General features: G+C 34.2%; 2 protein-coding genes across 11 annotated transcripts; both read left to right on the forward strand.

The window, feature by feature from the left end:
* Positions 1,547 to 4,378, forward strand: LOC109823442. 9 transcript variants are annotated; one of them, XM_020389725.1, is made up of 4 exons: positions 1,562 to 1,982; positions 2,056 to 2,150; positions 2,326 to 2,353; positions 3,821 to 4,378. In XM_020389725.1, exons 2-4 carry the CDS (start codon positions 2,070 to 2,072, stop codon positions 4,210 to 4,212), a joined length of 501 nt encoding a protein of 166 aa, XP_020245314.1. In that variant the 5' UTR covers positions 1,562 to 1,982; positions 2,056 to 2,069; the 3' UTR covers positions 4,213 to 4,378. The 9 variants fall into 9 exon arrangements, 6 of the variants coding, with proteins under 6 accessions (XP_020245316.1, XP_020245314.1, XP_020245313.1 ...); XM_020389724.1 differs by having other exon boundaries at positions 1,562 to 1,981; positions 2,063 to 2,150; XM_020389726.1 differs by having other exon boundaries at positions 1,563 to 1,982; positions 2,080 to 2,150.
* On the forward strand, positions 4,992 to 16,775 carry LOC109823441 (E3 ubiquitin-protein ligase RNF4-like). Of its 2 annotated transcripts, none has more exons than XM_020389720.1 (4): positions 4,992 to 5,403; positions 5,579 to 5,651; positions 14,894 to 15,021; positions 16,359 to 16,775. In XM_020389720.1, exons 1-4 carry the CDS (start codon positions 5,236 to 5,238, stop codon positions 16,593 to 16,595), a joined length of 606 nt encoding a protein of 201 aa, XP_020245309.1. In that variant the 5' UTR covers positions 4,992 to 5,235; the 3' UTR covers positions 16,596 to 16,775. The 2 variants fall into 2 exon arrangements, with proteins under 2 accessions (XP_020245309.1, XP_020245308.1); XM_020389719.1 differs by lacking the exons at positions 4,992 to 5,403; positions 5,579 to 5,651 and adding exons at positions 7,682 to 8,090; positions 8,266 to 8,338.

Consider the following 17,682-nt stretch of genomic DNA (forward strand, 5'->3'; position numbering starts at 1 on the left):
TCAATCAAAATCAATCAACCCACCTGCTCAAACAGGTACGGGTAGTCGCGATGCATAACATATTCGCGCCCCTAAAAATCATCATTGATATTTATACTTAACGGTCTAAAATACAAATACTCCTAGTTAACCCCTAACTAAACGGAACAAGTATGTCGGGCAAAAATCCAAATAAGGAACCCCCAATATATACACCGTGTGTTCCAAATACTTAGGAACTAAGTGCTAGTATCACCATTCTAGCGTTAAGTATAAACATGACCATACAGATGACCATAAATCATAAACAAATCATACTGAATTTTTAATTTACCTGTTCAAACATGTATGGGTAGTCGCGATGCATATCCTCCCTGTGCTCCCATGAAGTCTCCTCAGTTCCTCTCCGGTTCCACTAAACTGGGTATCACCTTATTTCTAAGCTTCTTGCCCTCCTTGGTAAGAATGCATACCGGAATCTCAATCATAGTCAAATCATCATGAATCTCGACCTCCGGTTCATCCAACACTTGCTTCTCCTCCTCGTCGTGTTGTAGATGCTTCTTAAGCATAGAAACATGGTAAACATCGTGTATGCTCGACATCGAGAATGGACCAATGTACCTCGGGGCAAGCTTGCCCCGTCTACCAAAATGCTGTACACCCTTCATTGGTGATACTTTTAACAAAATATAATATCCAACCTGGAATTCTAATAGTTGTCGCCTCCGGTCTACGTAACTTTTCTGACGACTTTGCGCTGCAAGAATGCGCACTCGAATGACTGATACCTTCTCTATAGTCTGTCTAACAAGCTCTGGTCCGAGCAATAGGCTGTCTTCTGGTTATACCCAACAAATAGGTGATCTGCAAGGCCTCCCATATAATGCTTCATATGGTGTCATGCCAATAGTCCCTTGATAGCTATTATTATAGGCAAATCCAATCAATAGGATGTGATCCTCCCAACTATCTTGAAAATTAACAACGCTCGCCCTCAACATAATGTCCTCCAATATCTGGTTCACTCTCTCCGTCTGTCCATCCGTTTGCGGGTGAAATACACTAGAGTAAGATAATTGGCTACCGAAAGAGTTCTGGAAACTTCTCTAGAAATATGCTGACTTCGTCAATCGATCCGCTATTACCCAAACTGAATGGTTTAATAAAAATTTGAATTTGTAGGGGTATTTTTGTAATTTAAAAAATTTGAAGAGTGTTTTTTACAAAGTCCAAAAATTTTTAGGTGCCGGCTAACATATGATTTCAAATTTCTCTACAAACTGAAATGGGTAAATTATTTGAATTATATGAAACGTTTCTATTTTATCCATAACATGTTAAGTCTTATTATGAATAGAATAAATTATTTGGTTACCAATTCAAAGAAGATAAGATAATTAAAATATATTAGAATAATAATATAATATTTAAAAAAATCTAAAGATAATATTAGCCATAAATTTTTTTTCCAAACTAATACTTTTAGGGGCTGTTTGGTTCGCTTTAACACCCTGTGGAAATCTTTTTCTTCGCCTCCACGTCAGAATTTTCACCTCCACGTTGGTTTTTAGGTTTCCGTTGATTTTTTTCCCTGCTTTGTTTCACTAGAGCTGAAGAGGGAAATCGAAGAACAAACCGCCGCCAGCTAGGATTTTTTTCTCTCCCCCATTTCCTTCCCCAACCGAATGAAATCGACGAAAACCGTGCCTACGTCGGATTTTTTTCTTCCTCGTTGATTTCTTCGGTGAGCTACAGTTACCTCCTTCACATCGCTCCCGCCAGAAACTCCCGCGATCTTTGTCCCTGTATTCGAAGAAATTTGCCCCTTTTCTCTCTCTCTCTCGGCAAGCTAGCGAGCGATTAATTATGGGTCCCTGAATTCTACTGAAGGCGAAGATGAAGGCGAAAACGAGAGGCATCGAAGAGCGCGGTGAAGGCAACGAATTCAACAAGGAAGCAGAGCCCCTAGGAAGCGGCAGCTACAGCGATAAGGATCTCAAGCAAGCATAATCGTCATCAATTTATGTTTTTTTAATGTTATCTGAGTAATTTTGAGGAAAGACTTGTTATTAGGGTTTTGGGGCTTGATGTCGGCAGGGGTTTTGTTGGTGGATCCCACAGCAGGAAGAAAAAAGATGATGCCAAAGCCAGTTGAGGAACGAAAAATGGTGAGTTATTTTATTTATTCAGCGTGAAGTACAAAAATTATTATTAGCTTTTGGGTTTCTTCTCCTTTTTGGAGTTATTACTTCGATCCACTACTTTATTTTGTTTTTTTAATGTTAATTGTGCTTGTGAAATTGTCGTATGTATACTGGTGGATTCTTGCAAAAAATTCAACAGCTCTATCCTTTCCAGTTGAAGGAATCAGGTATGTCAAGAACACTGTACTAGTCACCCCATTCTTAAACAAGAGCTTTATTAAACCTTAAGTAACTCAATAATTAAGTGAAGCATTATCTTTATTATCAACATCTTAAACAATCTTGCATATTTAGAGTTAAGTTAAAAATGACATCATAGTGTTGATTTTGGTCTTGTAATAGCGTGAAGTCAATGAGGTTATGTTGTGACAGTATATTTTGATTGGGTGTTTTATTTTGGGTGAAAGGAATTAGCTTTGTAAAATGATAGCGTTTATTATGAAAGATATTCAAATTAGTAAGAGTAAGAACAAAGAGAACAAATTGTTATTGGAGAGAAAGCTCAATGAAATTCAAAGAAGCAAAGCTGGAGAAGCAAAGTGAATTTCATTAATTAATGAGAAAAAAGTTGGTAGTCATATGGATCAATTCGTTACTCTCGGTCTCATTAAAATTCTTAATGTAAAGAAAAATAAAATTGATGAAGTTACAATTTAAGAGAAATATAAACAAAGAGGGGAGAGACATCTTTTACAATCAATAGCAAGGTTTTGGTACAATTAGGTCTTTCTTATGAAAATGAAGGATTGGTATATGATGATTAAAGTTACAGAGAGTTTTGGAATGGTTTGAAGTGTCTATCACATTGTGAGTTTGGAAATCCTTACTAAACGAAGATGATGAAGAATTCAACCTCATACTAAATATTCCAATCATCACATGAAAATATTAAATTACTGCAATATTGATAGGAAAACATGCATTATACTAAAAATCATGCTAATACTTCGTAGAATGATGTTTCTCACTTTTTGTTATTTAGATTTTAATTTGTTATTCATCTTCAAATTTCTTTTCCTTTTATTTACCATTTGATGAGATCGACAGTGATGAGTTGATTCATAACGTATATTTTCTCATGATTGCACATGCTAATGCTTGCTTAATTCACTTTGCTTTTCTTTCTTATTTTGCTTCTTTGGCCACTTCTAAAACTTCCTCTCTAGCAGCAACTTGTCTTTCTTTATCCTTAAATCATCCCCGATTGCCAAATTTTGACTGCTTTCTTTTACTTAATTTTGATATTGCTATCATCAAAGAAGTGCATGTTTAAGGAAATCATAATGAGTTAAATGTTCTCCTAAAGTACTGTAGTCCAGGGTATTGCTGCCATATATTATGTGTGATATTTCTTATTTCTCCAAAAATGATCATATGTTCCAATCATATGCTTAGTAGATATTTAACTTTTATTTCTGGATAAAACTGGTTGGTGGAATCTTTTTAGCATATTCCAACTATTACTTTAATTTTATATATAGCTTAGATTTGTTATAGCCTTCATGACTATTTCAGCATTCCTGTCTTTTCATTTGAATCGTTTTGAATGTTTGATGAATTGTATTCTTTATCGGCCAGGGCTTGTTCATTGTTGCTTAAATTTCTTTCTATGAATGAGGTTATGTATGCACCAGGTATGAGTATGCTAAACATCTTCAAGGATAGCCCCCTGAGCACATCGACCCTTGATGATTTCATGTTTTATGAAGAGCGGCAGAAGATTATGCAGAAAGAGAAGTGTAGATTTACAGGAAGAAGCTACGAAACTTATATACCTACAATTGTTTCTGCCGAGAAGTCCAGTGATTCAGCTGGGCAGAGTGGTTCCTCCAATCAGATTGCAAAATTGGACGGAGGTCAAACGAGTGTAACATCTGGTCAACCTCTGAATGCTGATGTCGAGCTAACTGAGTGTAGAATCTATTGTTACCTTTCTGATATTCATGTTTTTGTGTTAACTCTGACCCTGGCATTAAGCTCAATTTGGCAGAGTTTATTATTCACCAATTGTTGTTTCTCCGTTTAGCTCTTGTGTTAAGGTGATTGGTCTAGAGTGATGGGGATATACTTTTTCTTCTTTGTTTTCATTATTTTAATGTGGAAGTTTACATAATGTAAACTCTTCTATTACTATGTTACAACATCGACAAATCCAAATACAAATGCTACAATTATTCTCTTTTAAATTTGAATCATGTTGTTTATATCTCTTGGATGCTGGTAACCAGGTTTGGAGTCGTTTGACCAATCCAGTCGTTTGGATTTATATGAAGAGATAACTGTAAGTTTGGATATAACATGCATTTGCTCTGCTGATTTCTTTTACCTTATCTTTTCTTAGCTCACTTTGCAACTTCCAGCGTGCGGCTTGAAGTCAAATCTCAAGTCACCTACAACATTGATTTCTGAATAAATTTTTAGTACAAATGCATTTTCATACCATAGTGGGGGTAATCTTACCATGGTGACCATAAATAATTTTCCCTACAAATCAACAAAAGTTATCCCTTTTTTTCCATGCGAACCAAACACAAGAAAAATAAATACATTGGTTTCCCACCACTTTTTATGTGCGAACCAAATCAAAACAATCTATTTCCTAGAAAAGTTTGAAAAACTCAAAACTTACATTTCTTTACATGAAAATGTATTTCCCTATATCTAGGAAACGACCGGGAATTTTAAGAAGAGGGAATAGGTTGGCCTCGCTTCGTTGGCCACACATTGTATTTAACCTTGTGCTCACGTCACATCCCTTCACGTATCAGCCACGTGACCTCCCGTATTTCCTGACAGTTTGGTAAAGCGCCGAATTATTATTAAATTTCCAAAAAAGACGTGCCTAGTCTTCTCCCTATTTGGCTGATTTCCATCAGAATTCAAGTCCTTCTCTAATCTTTAAAAAAATTAGAGATTTCTGAGGGTTTATATTCCTTTGGAAGCTCCAATCCAATCAGATTCCTTGGAAGCCCCGATCCAATTCTTGCGCCCACGCTCCCGATCTTATTGCATCCAGAAATTCTCCTAAAAGGTCGATTCTTTTTCAGCCATGAGTTCTAATTCGTCTTCGAGGCGATGCGCGAGGAGGAGCGTTAGGGATTCGAATCGATCGAAGACGAATCTCGACATCGACCTCAACTCTGCATCGGTGATAGATCTTGAGGCTAGTGACGACGACGATGTTCAGATGCTGTCGTCTCCGAGAGGGTTTCCTCGGGTCTAATTTCTTTGATCTCCAGCTATTCAAATACTCATCCTGCTAACTATTGATTTTGTCATACAAATCACTGATTTTTCACCCAAACGTTAATCTTATTGTATAGCTTGTTGAGCAGATGATGATGGGGGATTTGGCTGATAATTTCATTGTGTTTCTTTTTTTTCTTTTCTAGGCGAGGACTCTGTTAAGGAAGAGGAAGCGTCCAGATGTAGTTGTTCTGGATGAAGAGCCTGGAACTCATTCAGGTGCTACAAGTTTTGTGACATTTCCAGTTTCTTAGTTTTCTTATTCGTGTCAGAGTTAGAATTTATTGTCTGCTATATGCGTGTTTTTTTTTCAAGACGTTTTTTTTTTGTTTATTATCTAGTAGCCCACTTGGATACGTTAGGATTGCAAACATGAGCAATGTCATCCTATGTTAATGGTGAGGTAGAGCTCTGCGACGGTAGCCATAGTGGAAACTTATTTACTCATCTTGAAGTTTCCCATTTGTACGAAACTCCCAAGTGGTGATGAGGCTCGAGGGTTACTAAATTTATACTTTGTTCTTTCAGGCTGAGTGTCCTTTTCATGAGACGAATTCTATACATTTAAAAAAAAATCAATTTAAATTCAGGTTGGATCTTGATCTGGACCACTCTTTCAATTTCACTACAGCAAGGGCCTGTTTGGCAACTCACGTTAAACCGGTTTAGTGGAACAAAAAGCACTCCATACTTAATCCCAGTTTGGATGACTGAACCAACTTAAATTGGTTTTGTTAGGCGAAAATTTGGCCTTATTCCAGCCAGGATTGTTCGACCTCCGCCGACCAAAACTAAACCTGTTTAGGCTAGTTCTGTATTTGGGGGGAGTTGGCAAACTGACACATAAATTCTGAAGTCTTGAATCTTTTGATGAGGATTGAGGGTAACATCATATATTATGTGTGATATTTCTTATTTCTCCAAAAATGATCATATGTTCCAATCATATGCTTAGTAGATATTTAACTTTTATTTCTGGATAAAACTGGTTGGTGGAATCTTTTTAGCATATTCCAACTATTACTTTAATTTTATATATAGCTTAGATTTGTTATAGCCTTCATGACTATTTCAGCATTCCTGTCTTTTCATTTGAATCGTTTTGAATGTTTGATGAATTGTATTCTTTATCGGCCAGGGCTTGTTCATTGTTGCTTAAATTTCTTTCTATGAATGAGGTTATGTATGCACCAGGTATGAGTATGCTAAACATCTTCAAGGATAGCCCCCTGAGCACATCGACCCTTGATGATTTCATGTTTTATGAAGAGCGGCAGAAGATTATGCAGAAAGAGAAGTGTAGATTTACAGGAAGAAGCTACGAAACTTATATACCTACAATTGTTTCTGCCGAGAAGTCCAGTGATTCAGCTGGGCAGAGTGGTTCCTCCAATCAGATTGCAAAATTGGACGGAGGTCAAACGAGTGTAACATCTGGTCAACCTCTGAATGCTGATGTCGAGCTAACTGAGTGTAGAATCTATTGTTACCTTTCTGATATTCATGTTTTTGTGTTAACTCTGACCCTGGCATTAAGCTCAATTTGGCAGAGTTTATTATTCACCAATTGTTGTTTCTCCGTTTAGCTCTTGTGTTAAGGTGATTGGTCTAGAGTGATGGGGATTTCGTGTGATTTTTTCAATCTCAAACAGGTATATTTCAAGTCAAATCAAGTACGTAGTTCATAGCAATTGATTCACTCCATTTCAGGTTTCGTATGATTTCATTAATACAATCAAAAATTTATAATTCATTCGGGATATTATTATTTGTTTATGTTACATTCGAACTTTTATATGATTAAGATTAACTCATATAACGAGCACAAATAAATTTGTATATAGTAGTGGTAATCTTACCATGGTGACCATAAACATTTTCCCCTACAAACTTCAAAACCAACCAAACACAAGAAAAATAGGAAATGTCAAATCAACAAAAGTTATCCCTTTTTTTCCATGCGAACCAAACACAAGAAAAATAAATACATTGGTTTCCCACCACTTTTTATGTGCGAACCAAATCAAAACAATCTATTTCCTAGAAAAGTTTGAAAAACTCAAAACTTACATTTCTTTACATGAAAATGTATTTCCCTATATCTAGGAAACGACCGGGAATTTTAAGAAGAGGGAATAGGTTGGCCTCGCTTCGTTGGCCACACATTGTATTTAACCTTGTGCTCACGTCACATCCCTTCACGTATCAGCCACGTGACCTCCCGTATTTCCTGACAGTTTGGTAAAGCGCCGAATTATTATTAAATTTCCAAAAAAGACGTGCCTAGTCTTCTCCCTATTTGGCTGATTTCCATCAGAATTCAAGTCCTTCTCTAATCTTTAAAAAAATTAGAGATTTCTGAGGGTTTATATTCCTTTGGAAGCTCCAATCCAATCAGATTCCTTGGAAGCCCCGATCCAATTCTTGCGCCCACGCTCCCGATCTTATTGCATCCAGAAATTCTCCTAAAAGGTCGATTCTTTTTCAGCCATGAGTTCTAATTCGTCTTCGAGGCGATGCGCGAGGAGGAGCGTTAGGGATTCGAATCGATCGAAGACGAATCTCGACATCGACCTCAACTCTGCATCGGTGATAGATCTTGAGGCTAGTGACGACGACGATGTTCAGATGCTGTCGTCTCCGAGAGGGTTTCCTCGGGTCTAATTTCTTTGATCTCCAGCTATTCAAATACTCATCCTGCTAACTATTGATTTTGTCATACAAATCACTGATTTTTCACCCAAACGTTAATCTTATTGTATAGCTTGTTGAGCAGATGATGATGGGGGATTTGGCTGATAATTTCATTGTGTTTCTTTTTTTTCTTTTCTAGGCGAGGACTCTGTTAAGGAAGAGGAAGCGTCCAGATGTAGTTGTTCTGGATGAAGAGCCTGGAACTCATTCAGGTGCTACAAGTTTTGTGACATTTCCAGTTTCTTAGTTTTCTTATTCGTGTCAGAGTTAGAATTTATTGTCTGCTATATGCGTGTTTTTTTTTCAAGACGTTTTTTTTTTGTTTATTATCTAGTAGCCCACTTGGATACGTTAGGATTGCAAACATGAGCAATGTCATCCTATGTTAATGGTGAGGTAGAGCTCTGCGACGGTAGCCATAGTGGAAACTTATTTACTCATCTTGAAGTTTCCCATTTGTACGAAACTCCCAAGTGGTGATGAGGCTCGAGGGTTACTAAATTTATACTTTGTTCTTTCAGGCTGAGTGTCCTTTTCATGAGACGAATTCTATACATTTAAAAAAAAATCAATTTAAATTCAGGTTGGATCTTGATCTGGACCACTCTTTCAATTTCACTACAGCAAGGGCCTGTTTGGCAACTCACGTTAAACCGGTTTAGTGGAACAAAAAGCACTCCATACTTAATCCCAGTTTGGATGACTGAACCAACTTAAATTGGTTTTGTTAGGCGAAAATTTGGCCTTATTCCAGCCAGGATTGTTCGACCTCCGCCGACCAAAACTAAACCTGTTTAGGCTAGTTCTGTATTTGGGGGGAGTTGGCAAACTGACACATAAATTCTGAAGTCTTGAATCTTTTGATGAGGATTGAGGGTAACATTTTATACTCTCAAGTCTCTAACAGCTTATATGTAGTCCTTTGTAAATTGTAGTCACCAACTCTTTGTCCGTTTATAGTTTTCGCTTTCACTACTCGTCTCTATGCCTTACCTTGTCATTCTAACCTTACTGAACAATAAGTGTCATCATCAATGTGTAAATAAACAGTCTATGGAAGTTTGAGTTGTATATCATGCTTTATGTAGGAGGTGCTTGCCTGCTTGGTAGTTTCATCACTTTGACGGCAATAATTTTGAATTTTATTTTGCCTTCTCAGTCTTTTCTTTTTCTTTATCTTTGGGTTTGTAATGGTGGAGGGTATACATAGAAGTTACTAAATTTCTATTATAAATTTTATAATAAAAAATAAAGTAAGTAAAATAAACATGTGAACTCTTGGCTAGAATTTGATAGAGCTCAACTGAACAAATGTAGTTTTTAAGTTATTCTTATTGTAAATTACGGTGTACTTTTAAGAGTAAGTTTTTAAGAGGAGAAAATTTACAAACTTAAAGCAACTTCATACAATAATTTACAGCCTAAAAGTTGTCCTTTTCCATGCAAAATTTCAAAAACAAATGTTTCAATTGAAAAGCCAATGAAAAGTGTAGGTGAAAAAAGAAAAGAAAGATTCTCTGAAGTTATTTAGATCTATATATCAATGTTCATGTGTAAATAACTGCTTTTCTAAGATTGGCTAACTTGGAATTCATTAACTATCAGTAATGCTAACCTTCTGCCTGACATGACACAATTCTAATATCTAGTGAAATTCAACAAGCTTAATTATTTGCCCGTAAAAGAAGTGAATCAAATGATAAAATGAGACATCATTGACCTTACTATAAAGCAGCTCAAATTTGCTCCATTTTTTAGATAATGCTTCAAGCTATATAATTAGCTTCTGCATATGAAACAAGAGTACCTTCATTGTTCTTTATAAAGCACCCTATGCATGTGTGATGTTTGTCTCCCTTCCAAAAAACCCAACCCAAAAAATGGACGGAACAATAGGAAATGATATTTGCAAAAAATTAAAATAAAAAACAAAAAAACAAAAAATAATATGAAATATAATGCGATTATAAATAATCATCCTAAAATCATGATATGTTTTGTAATATCTTGAAATGGTAAAAATAGTACGAAGCATATTTTAATAGAAATTAGTGATTTTGTTTATTTTAGTGCTACTGATTACATACTTCATGACTACAAACAAAAATGAAAAAAACTTGCATGCATCAAACACTACATTTTACAAGCAAGTACCAAACGCTAGCATGAAGTTTTCTTTGGATAATTATTTAGCAAATAGAATTGTAAATACACTAAATTAAAATATAAAAAAATATTGAAAACAATAAGTTTAAACATTATATGTACCTTGATCAGAAAATTCCCAAGAGAGAGTTTAGTGCTAAGAATTTCTTACAACCTCCAAATTGGCTTGATCTTATAGCCCAAAATATCAAACAATGGTAGAAGCTCTCTAATCTTAAGAGGAAAATCATTAGTAAGCCAAAGATCAGGTTTATACTTCAGTGTGTATTCATTCTCCATATTTTTCTCACTTGGTTGATATTTTTATTTGCCCAATTTGACGTTTTATAGGTTTTTGACGAGGACCCTTTTACTAACTCATTTTGCATCACCTTGTTCTTGTTGCACTTTTTCTTCAAATTTATATACCATCCCTTCTTTCCTTGCTCCTTGTTAGTTGTTAAATTTGTGCTAGATGTAGCACTTAGCTCTGCGAACTCTTCGTTTGGCTAATCATTGAACTCCAAAAAATGTGTCATCTTTCTGTATTGTAGCATCAAACACTTGTTGGGGTTTTAAAATCAGCGTCACATCGTGCATGTGATATAAATTGGTCTTACACGGGCCTATCATTATCTCGAATCTTGATGGGACTATAGGAGCTATTGTCACATCTACTCGTGGTCAATAGATGTTTTCCTAACATTATTAAGATTTCTTGCTGGATGTTTTCTTCAGTTTGTGAAACCTTTTTCTTGCTGAAGATATTTTTTACCATTTTACCGTTGTAATGGTCTGGCATGCTGGAGTATTATCTTTATGACCTCTTCTTCTATTAAACAGATTGCCTCTTTGAGTGCAGTTCGTCTTTTTCATTCTAGAGATTGCAATCTCTACCATATTCCATGAGTAAAAAAGTAGAGGTGATGTCTACCATTTTGATGGCGAGATGAAGAGGAGTATCTCGATTGGGCACATCTCTATCATCAATAAGAGTAAATCTTGCATCGGTTACCTCTATGTTTGTAGTTGCATCTACTTCAGTCTGGATCTTTGATGGATCACAAATTGAAGGAAGAGTAGATAATAACTCGTTCCAGCAAAGTGTAATTTTGAGTGAGCATCATCATTTGAATTTTGCTATGGTAAATTTTTTTTTAATATCAATATTCTCCATTTCCACCATTTAATTAAATAATGAGAGACAATTGAATCATAACATATATAAAATATCATAAGTACCAGCATATTCGCAAAAATGTGATAGTGTTATCCAATTAATTTTTTGTCATACATATTAGTAATTTGACATTGATTTGAGTTATGCAATTTTATTATAGAGATACTAAACTATTATTAGTAATTTAAAACAAAAAATATTCTTAACACAATTTTGTTGAGTTTAAGTAATTGGAGCAAGTTATTTAAAATTAAAGAATAGAAAATTGAAGAATATTACCATTTAATTATGATGGTTCAATTCTTCTTCTACTACTATATTTAGAATGTTCTAGAAATATAAAGGAAAAAAGAAAGTGAAGATGATCAAAAAAATCAAACTGCAATTTCAATTATGTGAGTCAAATCCTAGTCTTATGTCATAATTTAGAATATTTTAGAAATAAGTGATGAAAAGAAAAAAGGGTGTTTCCACACTTTGACGTGTGAAATTACCAATATACCCCTCAAACTCCTATTGTGATGGAAATTATCCTTCAAACATTTTGATACCCCCTCTAAAGGATTTTAATATAGTAGTGTAGATATGCACCAAATGGAATGTAGAAGAACATAAAGATCATCTATGAAACAAAAATCAATTTAAAGAACAAAAAGGCACGATTTTACTACAACTAAGAAAGACTTCAAAAATGAATAATAATAGAATAAAAAGAGATACCATTATTGTTTTAATAAAGTCAAAATAGTGGAGAATGATTGAAAACAAGAATAAATGAGTAATGTATGCAGTTAGTAAGTAGGTTGTTTATTTTACTTTATAGTTAGTTTTTAGTTTTATATTTTTTACTTTTTCTTCAAGATGTATTCAGATACTATCAGAGAGGAAATGAAGAGCACATACATCCTTATCAGCTAACACTATCATTAAAAAACCAACATTTTTCATAAAATTAAGAAATAAGAGCATATATAGATTTTATTGAGAATAAAAAAATTTTATATAAGAGTATAACAGATATTAAATGTCTTTAGCTAGGTCATTACCCAACCCAAAATAAAAATTTATCATATTAAGTATTAATAATTGTTTTCCATCAAAAAATATTATAACTATTTTCTCTCTCTTTCATCTCTAAAATATTTTTCAAAAGGGTTTTTTCAATATTAGGTCCCCAAATCTTCAAGATTTGAAATTAGGCCCCAAATCTTCATATTTTGAAATTCATCTTCTATATTTTTGAGTATTTTTGAATTAGTCACTCAATTCTTCATATTTTGAAATTTGTCCTCTAAATGTTTGGATATTTTAAAATTTGCCACTCAAATCTTCATATTTTGAGATTACTACCCAAATCTTTGAGTATTTTGAAATTAGTCAGTAGAGCAGCCACTACAGTTTTAAAAAGACTCCGCCCAGCCTACCTAGACCTAGGCGATACCTAGGTCGCTTGTCTAGTGCTTAGCGGTACATAGGCTGCTTGCCTAGGCTTTGGGCCACCTAGAGGAGCGTGAGCTGCTTATGTAGGCTGCACTCTTTAGGCTATAATCGTGATTTCCTCAATTGCAACCTCCACGTTTTTGGACCCCCTCCGGCCTCCCAACTATAAGCACCTCCTCGACCCCACTCTGACCTTCAATAAAGCCTTCACTACTTAAATGGAGAAAGAAATTCACCTAGGCGTCAGTCTAGCGCCTAAGCTTTGTGTAACATTGACATTTACTATCAATTATTGTAATTAAAAAATAAAAACTAGGCTCTACGCATCGGGTCCAACGCCTAGGCCACCTAATAGTTTCTGTAACCTTGGTGGCCACTGACCTTGTAAGATCCTATGCAGTTTAACTAAATTGTGGAGTTGGTATGATCATTTTTTGTTGCAATTGATTGTTTGACCCTTTTGGGGAATGAAAACTAGCTCGTGAAAGTTTGTACATATATGTTCAGATCAGTTTCTTATTGCAATCTCTTTTTGCATGCTTTCTCTTTTTGCATGATTGGTATTGTGTCTCCTCTGTTATATATATCTTTTGATATATATAGTAGAAATTTGGTCAGGTTTAATTTTATAAGAACCTAAATGAAATTTTTTCATTTCACATTGAAATATTATTTGAGTATTATTCAAGAAAGAAAATAGGGTGTTGGTGGATATTTTTCAAAACCATCTTAGGAACAATTGAAACAATGTCAATAAAAGAGTCTTTTTCAAAATTTATCTTTGAATTATTATATTCTTAATATTAATTTTTATGGTATGCTTATAGAATATTTTGACTTTTGGTAATATTTGCATTAGAAAGTTTCTTTGATGGATCATTGGAAAGTATTGAAATTCCAATATTTTTTATTGTATTTTACGTATATATAGTTTTTTTTTTTTTGTAAAAGAAGCTTATCATCTTATTTTTATCTCTTATAACATACAATGTCATAGATAATTAGTTATGTGAATACTAATATGTGCTCATATCTATTGTTTGAACATTCTAAAGTTGAAAGAAAATGAAGGAGAAGTTTCTCATTTGAAATGACATATTTACTCTCTTAATTACAATGGGATGGAGGATATGTCCTCCATCATCCAAAATTTTCACTACCCCCACTATTTCTTTTATATAGTATTTAGTTAACTTTCACGTGCATAATACATATGGTATAAGAACTAAAAAATGCAATAGTGCAGTTTCAAATAAATTATTACAAACATAATTTCTAAAGGTAATTTATATGTAAAAAATATACGCAATAGATTTCTTTTTCATAATTTTGTAGGAGCAAGAGTTGTGGATCAACTTTGGCACAGTAGTAGTTTCTTAGTTTTATGTTTATTGATATTGATATATTTTAAACATTAATATTTTTTTAACTTATTTATGGGTGAAGATATTCTATCGATATTATGATTTTGTATCTTTGTTTCTGTTTTCTACTAATTCTGAATATCAAATGAGTTTCTCATATCAATTTTCTGTAAATCAGCAAATTTCAACCATCACGACAGTTATTTAAAATTGACTATTCCAAAATTTTACATTACAGAAATACTTTAGTGTTAGGGATCCCGCCTTTTATTTTTAAAATGTCTAATATTCTCTATTTGTAGTTATGGTTGAAATTTTCAATTGTTTGAAGGCATGCTGTAAAAGATTTTAGGCTTTTTTATTTGAGAGAGAGAGAGAGAGAGACGCGTTCAATACGTGAGGAAATGGACAAAATGTCCACTCATTCTAATTCAAAATACCAATTTCCCCAACACAAATCTCTAATGTCCATGAAGTCTCTACGAAATTGGGAATTTCTCAACATGTCTCCACTTTTATCTACCCTTGCTAAGTTTTTTATAGGGTAGTATAGATATAGATTCCTGTCGCTGTTAGAATTTGAAGGTTGATGTCAATTTATTGGCCATCTAATTCTGATTTGATTTTTTTTGAAGCAGCTCCTATAAATGATCCTATAATCTTACGGAGCATCAATTGGCGCAACAGGAGGCGAAGAATTCCGCCAAACAGATCTATTATTAATTGCGAAACTTATTTGATTTCAGAAGATGATCTTAGTGCCAAGGTAGCTTATTTTGTGCTTGTTTTTTTTAACCTTTATCTCATATGATTGTTTACTGTTAATTGGTTCTGGAACTCTGCAACTTGTACCAATTCTAGAAGATTTAAAACACAGTTATGTCAGTAGTGCTCTGATCAACATTTCTCCTTTGGAATTCTTTATTTCCAAATTTTCTGTTGCACATAGCTTTATCATCATAGTGTATGTCATAGTGGTTTGTGGCTGGTCAAATGATCATTTTATTTATGAATAAACTAAAGTTATTCCGGTAAAAATATAAAATCATAACTCTCAACCTCACCACAACTTTAGAGTCTTGATGCAGTGACTTTTATCATGGTATCATACCAACATGAGTTCAACACCCTCAGCTACGAATTTGAAACTGATTTCGAAAAATACTGCTGCTAGAGCCAGTTTATGGCCCATAAAAAGGGCCCTAAACTTATGGGAGCTTGTAAAATAAGAAATCATAATCCTCTCTACCCTCACCACGACTTCGGAGTTTTGATGTAGTAGCAGGGACATTTAACAACTCTGGAATTTAGTTTCTAAAGTAAGAAAAAAAATGACATCATATGTGAAGCAATGCAATTTAGATAATTAACACAACATAATTGAAAGTGTCTTTAAGGTGTCCTGTAAGTATTGAAACAGTTTTTGATATTTTTCAAATAGATATGTTATTGGTGTCAGAATTTTTCAAAAACATAAATAGTGCTATCTGTGGTCATTATTGAGATATTAACTCGATACAAGGTTGTAGATTCACCGTTTTATTCTTTACATAAAATTGAACAGTTCATTACTGATATAAAGTTAAACTCAGAAGCATTGATTTATTATTGTAGATTCACTGTTTTATTCTTTACACAAAATCGAACAGTTATTTACTGATATAAAGTTAATCAGAAGCACTGATTTATCATTGTTCTGATAATAAATCTGAGAGACTAGAAAATAGAGTTGAAAGCAGATGTTGGAGTCCTTGCATTTAAATTTTATATGAATAATTGCAGAACATTAAAGAACTATACCTGTAAATTTGCTGCCGACAACTTTTAGATTTAATGTCGATTACCTTAGAATCTTTTGTGCTTTCTTCTAGTATGTGGTTTATATAACACCCATCATACATATTTTCTCTATGATGCATGTGTTAGATCATTTATAATGCTCAAAGCGTCTTATGATATTATCTGAGCTCATTGCAAATAAAATCCTACTTAGGAGACACACAAAAAGTTTCTGGGTAATTAAACAATTAATGTACAGAGGATCAACTTGTTAATTCTGGTAACTGAAACTTATTTCTGCACATTGTATGTGATGAATGGCAGAGAAAGAAAGTGAGCGAGCCTGTGCAGGAAAAGGCAGTACCTAAAGAGCCGTCTTATATTTGCCCTATTTGCATGGGCGAATTAGTTTCACCGTGCTCAACAAACTGTGGTCATATATTTTGTGAAGGGTGCATCAAATCTGCCATCCAAGTGAAGAAGCAATGTCCTACTTGCAGGACTAAATTGACCATGAAAAAGAGCTTTCATAAAGTGTTTCTTCCTACTTCCACCAACTAGTGAGTTGATTTTGGATTGAGTTGGAAGCTTTTTTTTTTCTTTTGGACTATCATGATGTTGGTATTGGTCTGTATCCATATAGTTCTTTGCTATTTTATTCAACATACAGTAGAAGCTAATAGAAAATCATTGGCTAAAATGTTATATTTATAGTAGAAGCAATTGAGTCTCTTTTATTTATGGTAGCTAGCACCCTGTACGTAAATTTTAGTGGTGTAGCATGCATGAAGAAATAACTATAATTTGCTTTGCTCGGATATTCTTTCATATATAATTGAGCATGAGCTCACAAAAGAGATGTTTGATAGTTAGTTTTGGTTATGGCTGTAGATCTTTCAGTGAGAAACAATGCTCAGGTGTTTATCCCGTTGAGGTGATCCTGAGTCTAGTTTAGTTTCTCTCCTTTTTCCTTCCCAAGGATCAAGCTCTCTGTTTCATAGCTGTAAGCTACTAGACTTATTGGCATTTTATGTATAGTCTCTTGCTTTTTTAGTTGCATATGCACTGAGGTTATTACTCTTGTGTACTCCGAAACAGAAGAAAAGAATAATTCATTTCTGTTATATCTATAGCACAGAAACTCTATGTGACAGATGCTGGTACAAATATCTTGTTCTTTTGTTCCCAAAGGCATGTAAGCTCCCTTTGCTGTAGAGTTATTGGACATGTATATAAGTTTTTATTTTGTATTTCTCAAGTGAGATCATCATTTCTCGAGCAAAATACAGGAAAGTATTGACGACGACAGTTTCCTCAGGCAGTTGGACGGTCTGTCACTTTGTGATCTCAGGCCTATATTTAGAAAATCTCTGTTTTGCTATTGTTCACGGTTTGAGGTTTCACTGCTGTATCATTCCACATATGTTAATTCCGATGTTTATTGGGTTCCTTTGGCTTAATTTATTTAGTGCAATGGTCGTTGTATGTAATTGTGGAAGAAAAGTATTGAGTTTTGTTTTATTGTTCTTTGGGCGAAGAAGATTCTGCAACTGCAAGTTGAGTACTTGATCTTTTGTAGTATTCTGTTACTTGTTTGGCTGTTATTTTTGTGTTGTTGGTGCTAGTCTTTTGAGGTTGTAGATGTGAG

Source organism: Asparagus officinalis, chromosome 9 (assembly GCF_001876935.1).
Source record: "Asparagus officinalis chromosome 9, Aspof.V1, whole genome shotgun sequence".
Classification (NCBI taxonomy): domain Eukaryota; kingdom Viridiplantae; phylum Streptophyta; class Magnoliopsida; order Asparagales; family Asparagaceae; genus Asparagus; species Asparagus officinalis.

Coding starts and splice junctions, on each gene's coding strand:
- LOC109823442 (XM_020389721.1), top strand. CDS start 2,262: ATGTTAATTGTGCTTGTGAAATTGTCGTATGTATACTGGTGGATTCTT. Junction 2,354..3,764: donor TTTCCAGTTGAAGGAATCAG/GTATGTCAAGAA, acceptor TTTATCGGCCAG/GGCTTGTTCATTGTTGCTTA.
- LOC109823441 (XM_020389720.1), top strand. CDS start 5,236: ATGAGTTCTAATTCGTCTTCGAGGCGATGCGCGAGGAGGAGCGTTAGG. Junction 5,404..5,578: donor CTCCGAGAGGGTTTCCTCGG/GTCTAATTTCTT, acceptor TTTCTTTTCTAG/GCGAGGACTCTGTTAAGGAA. Junction 15,022..16,358: donor AAGATGATCTTAGTGCCAAG/GTAGCTTATTTT, acceptor GATGAATGGCAG/AGAAAGAAAGTGAGCGAGCC.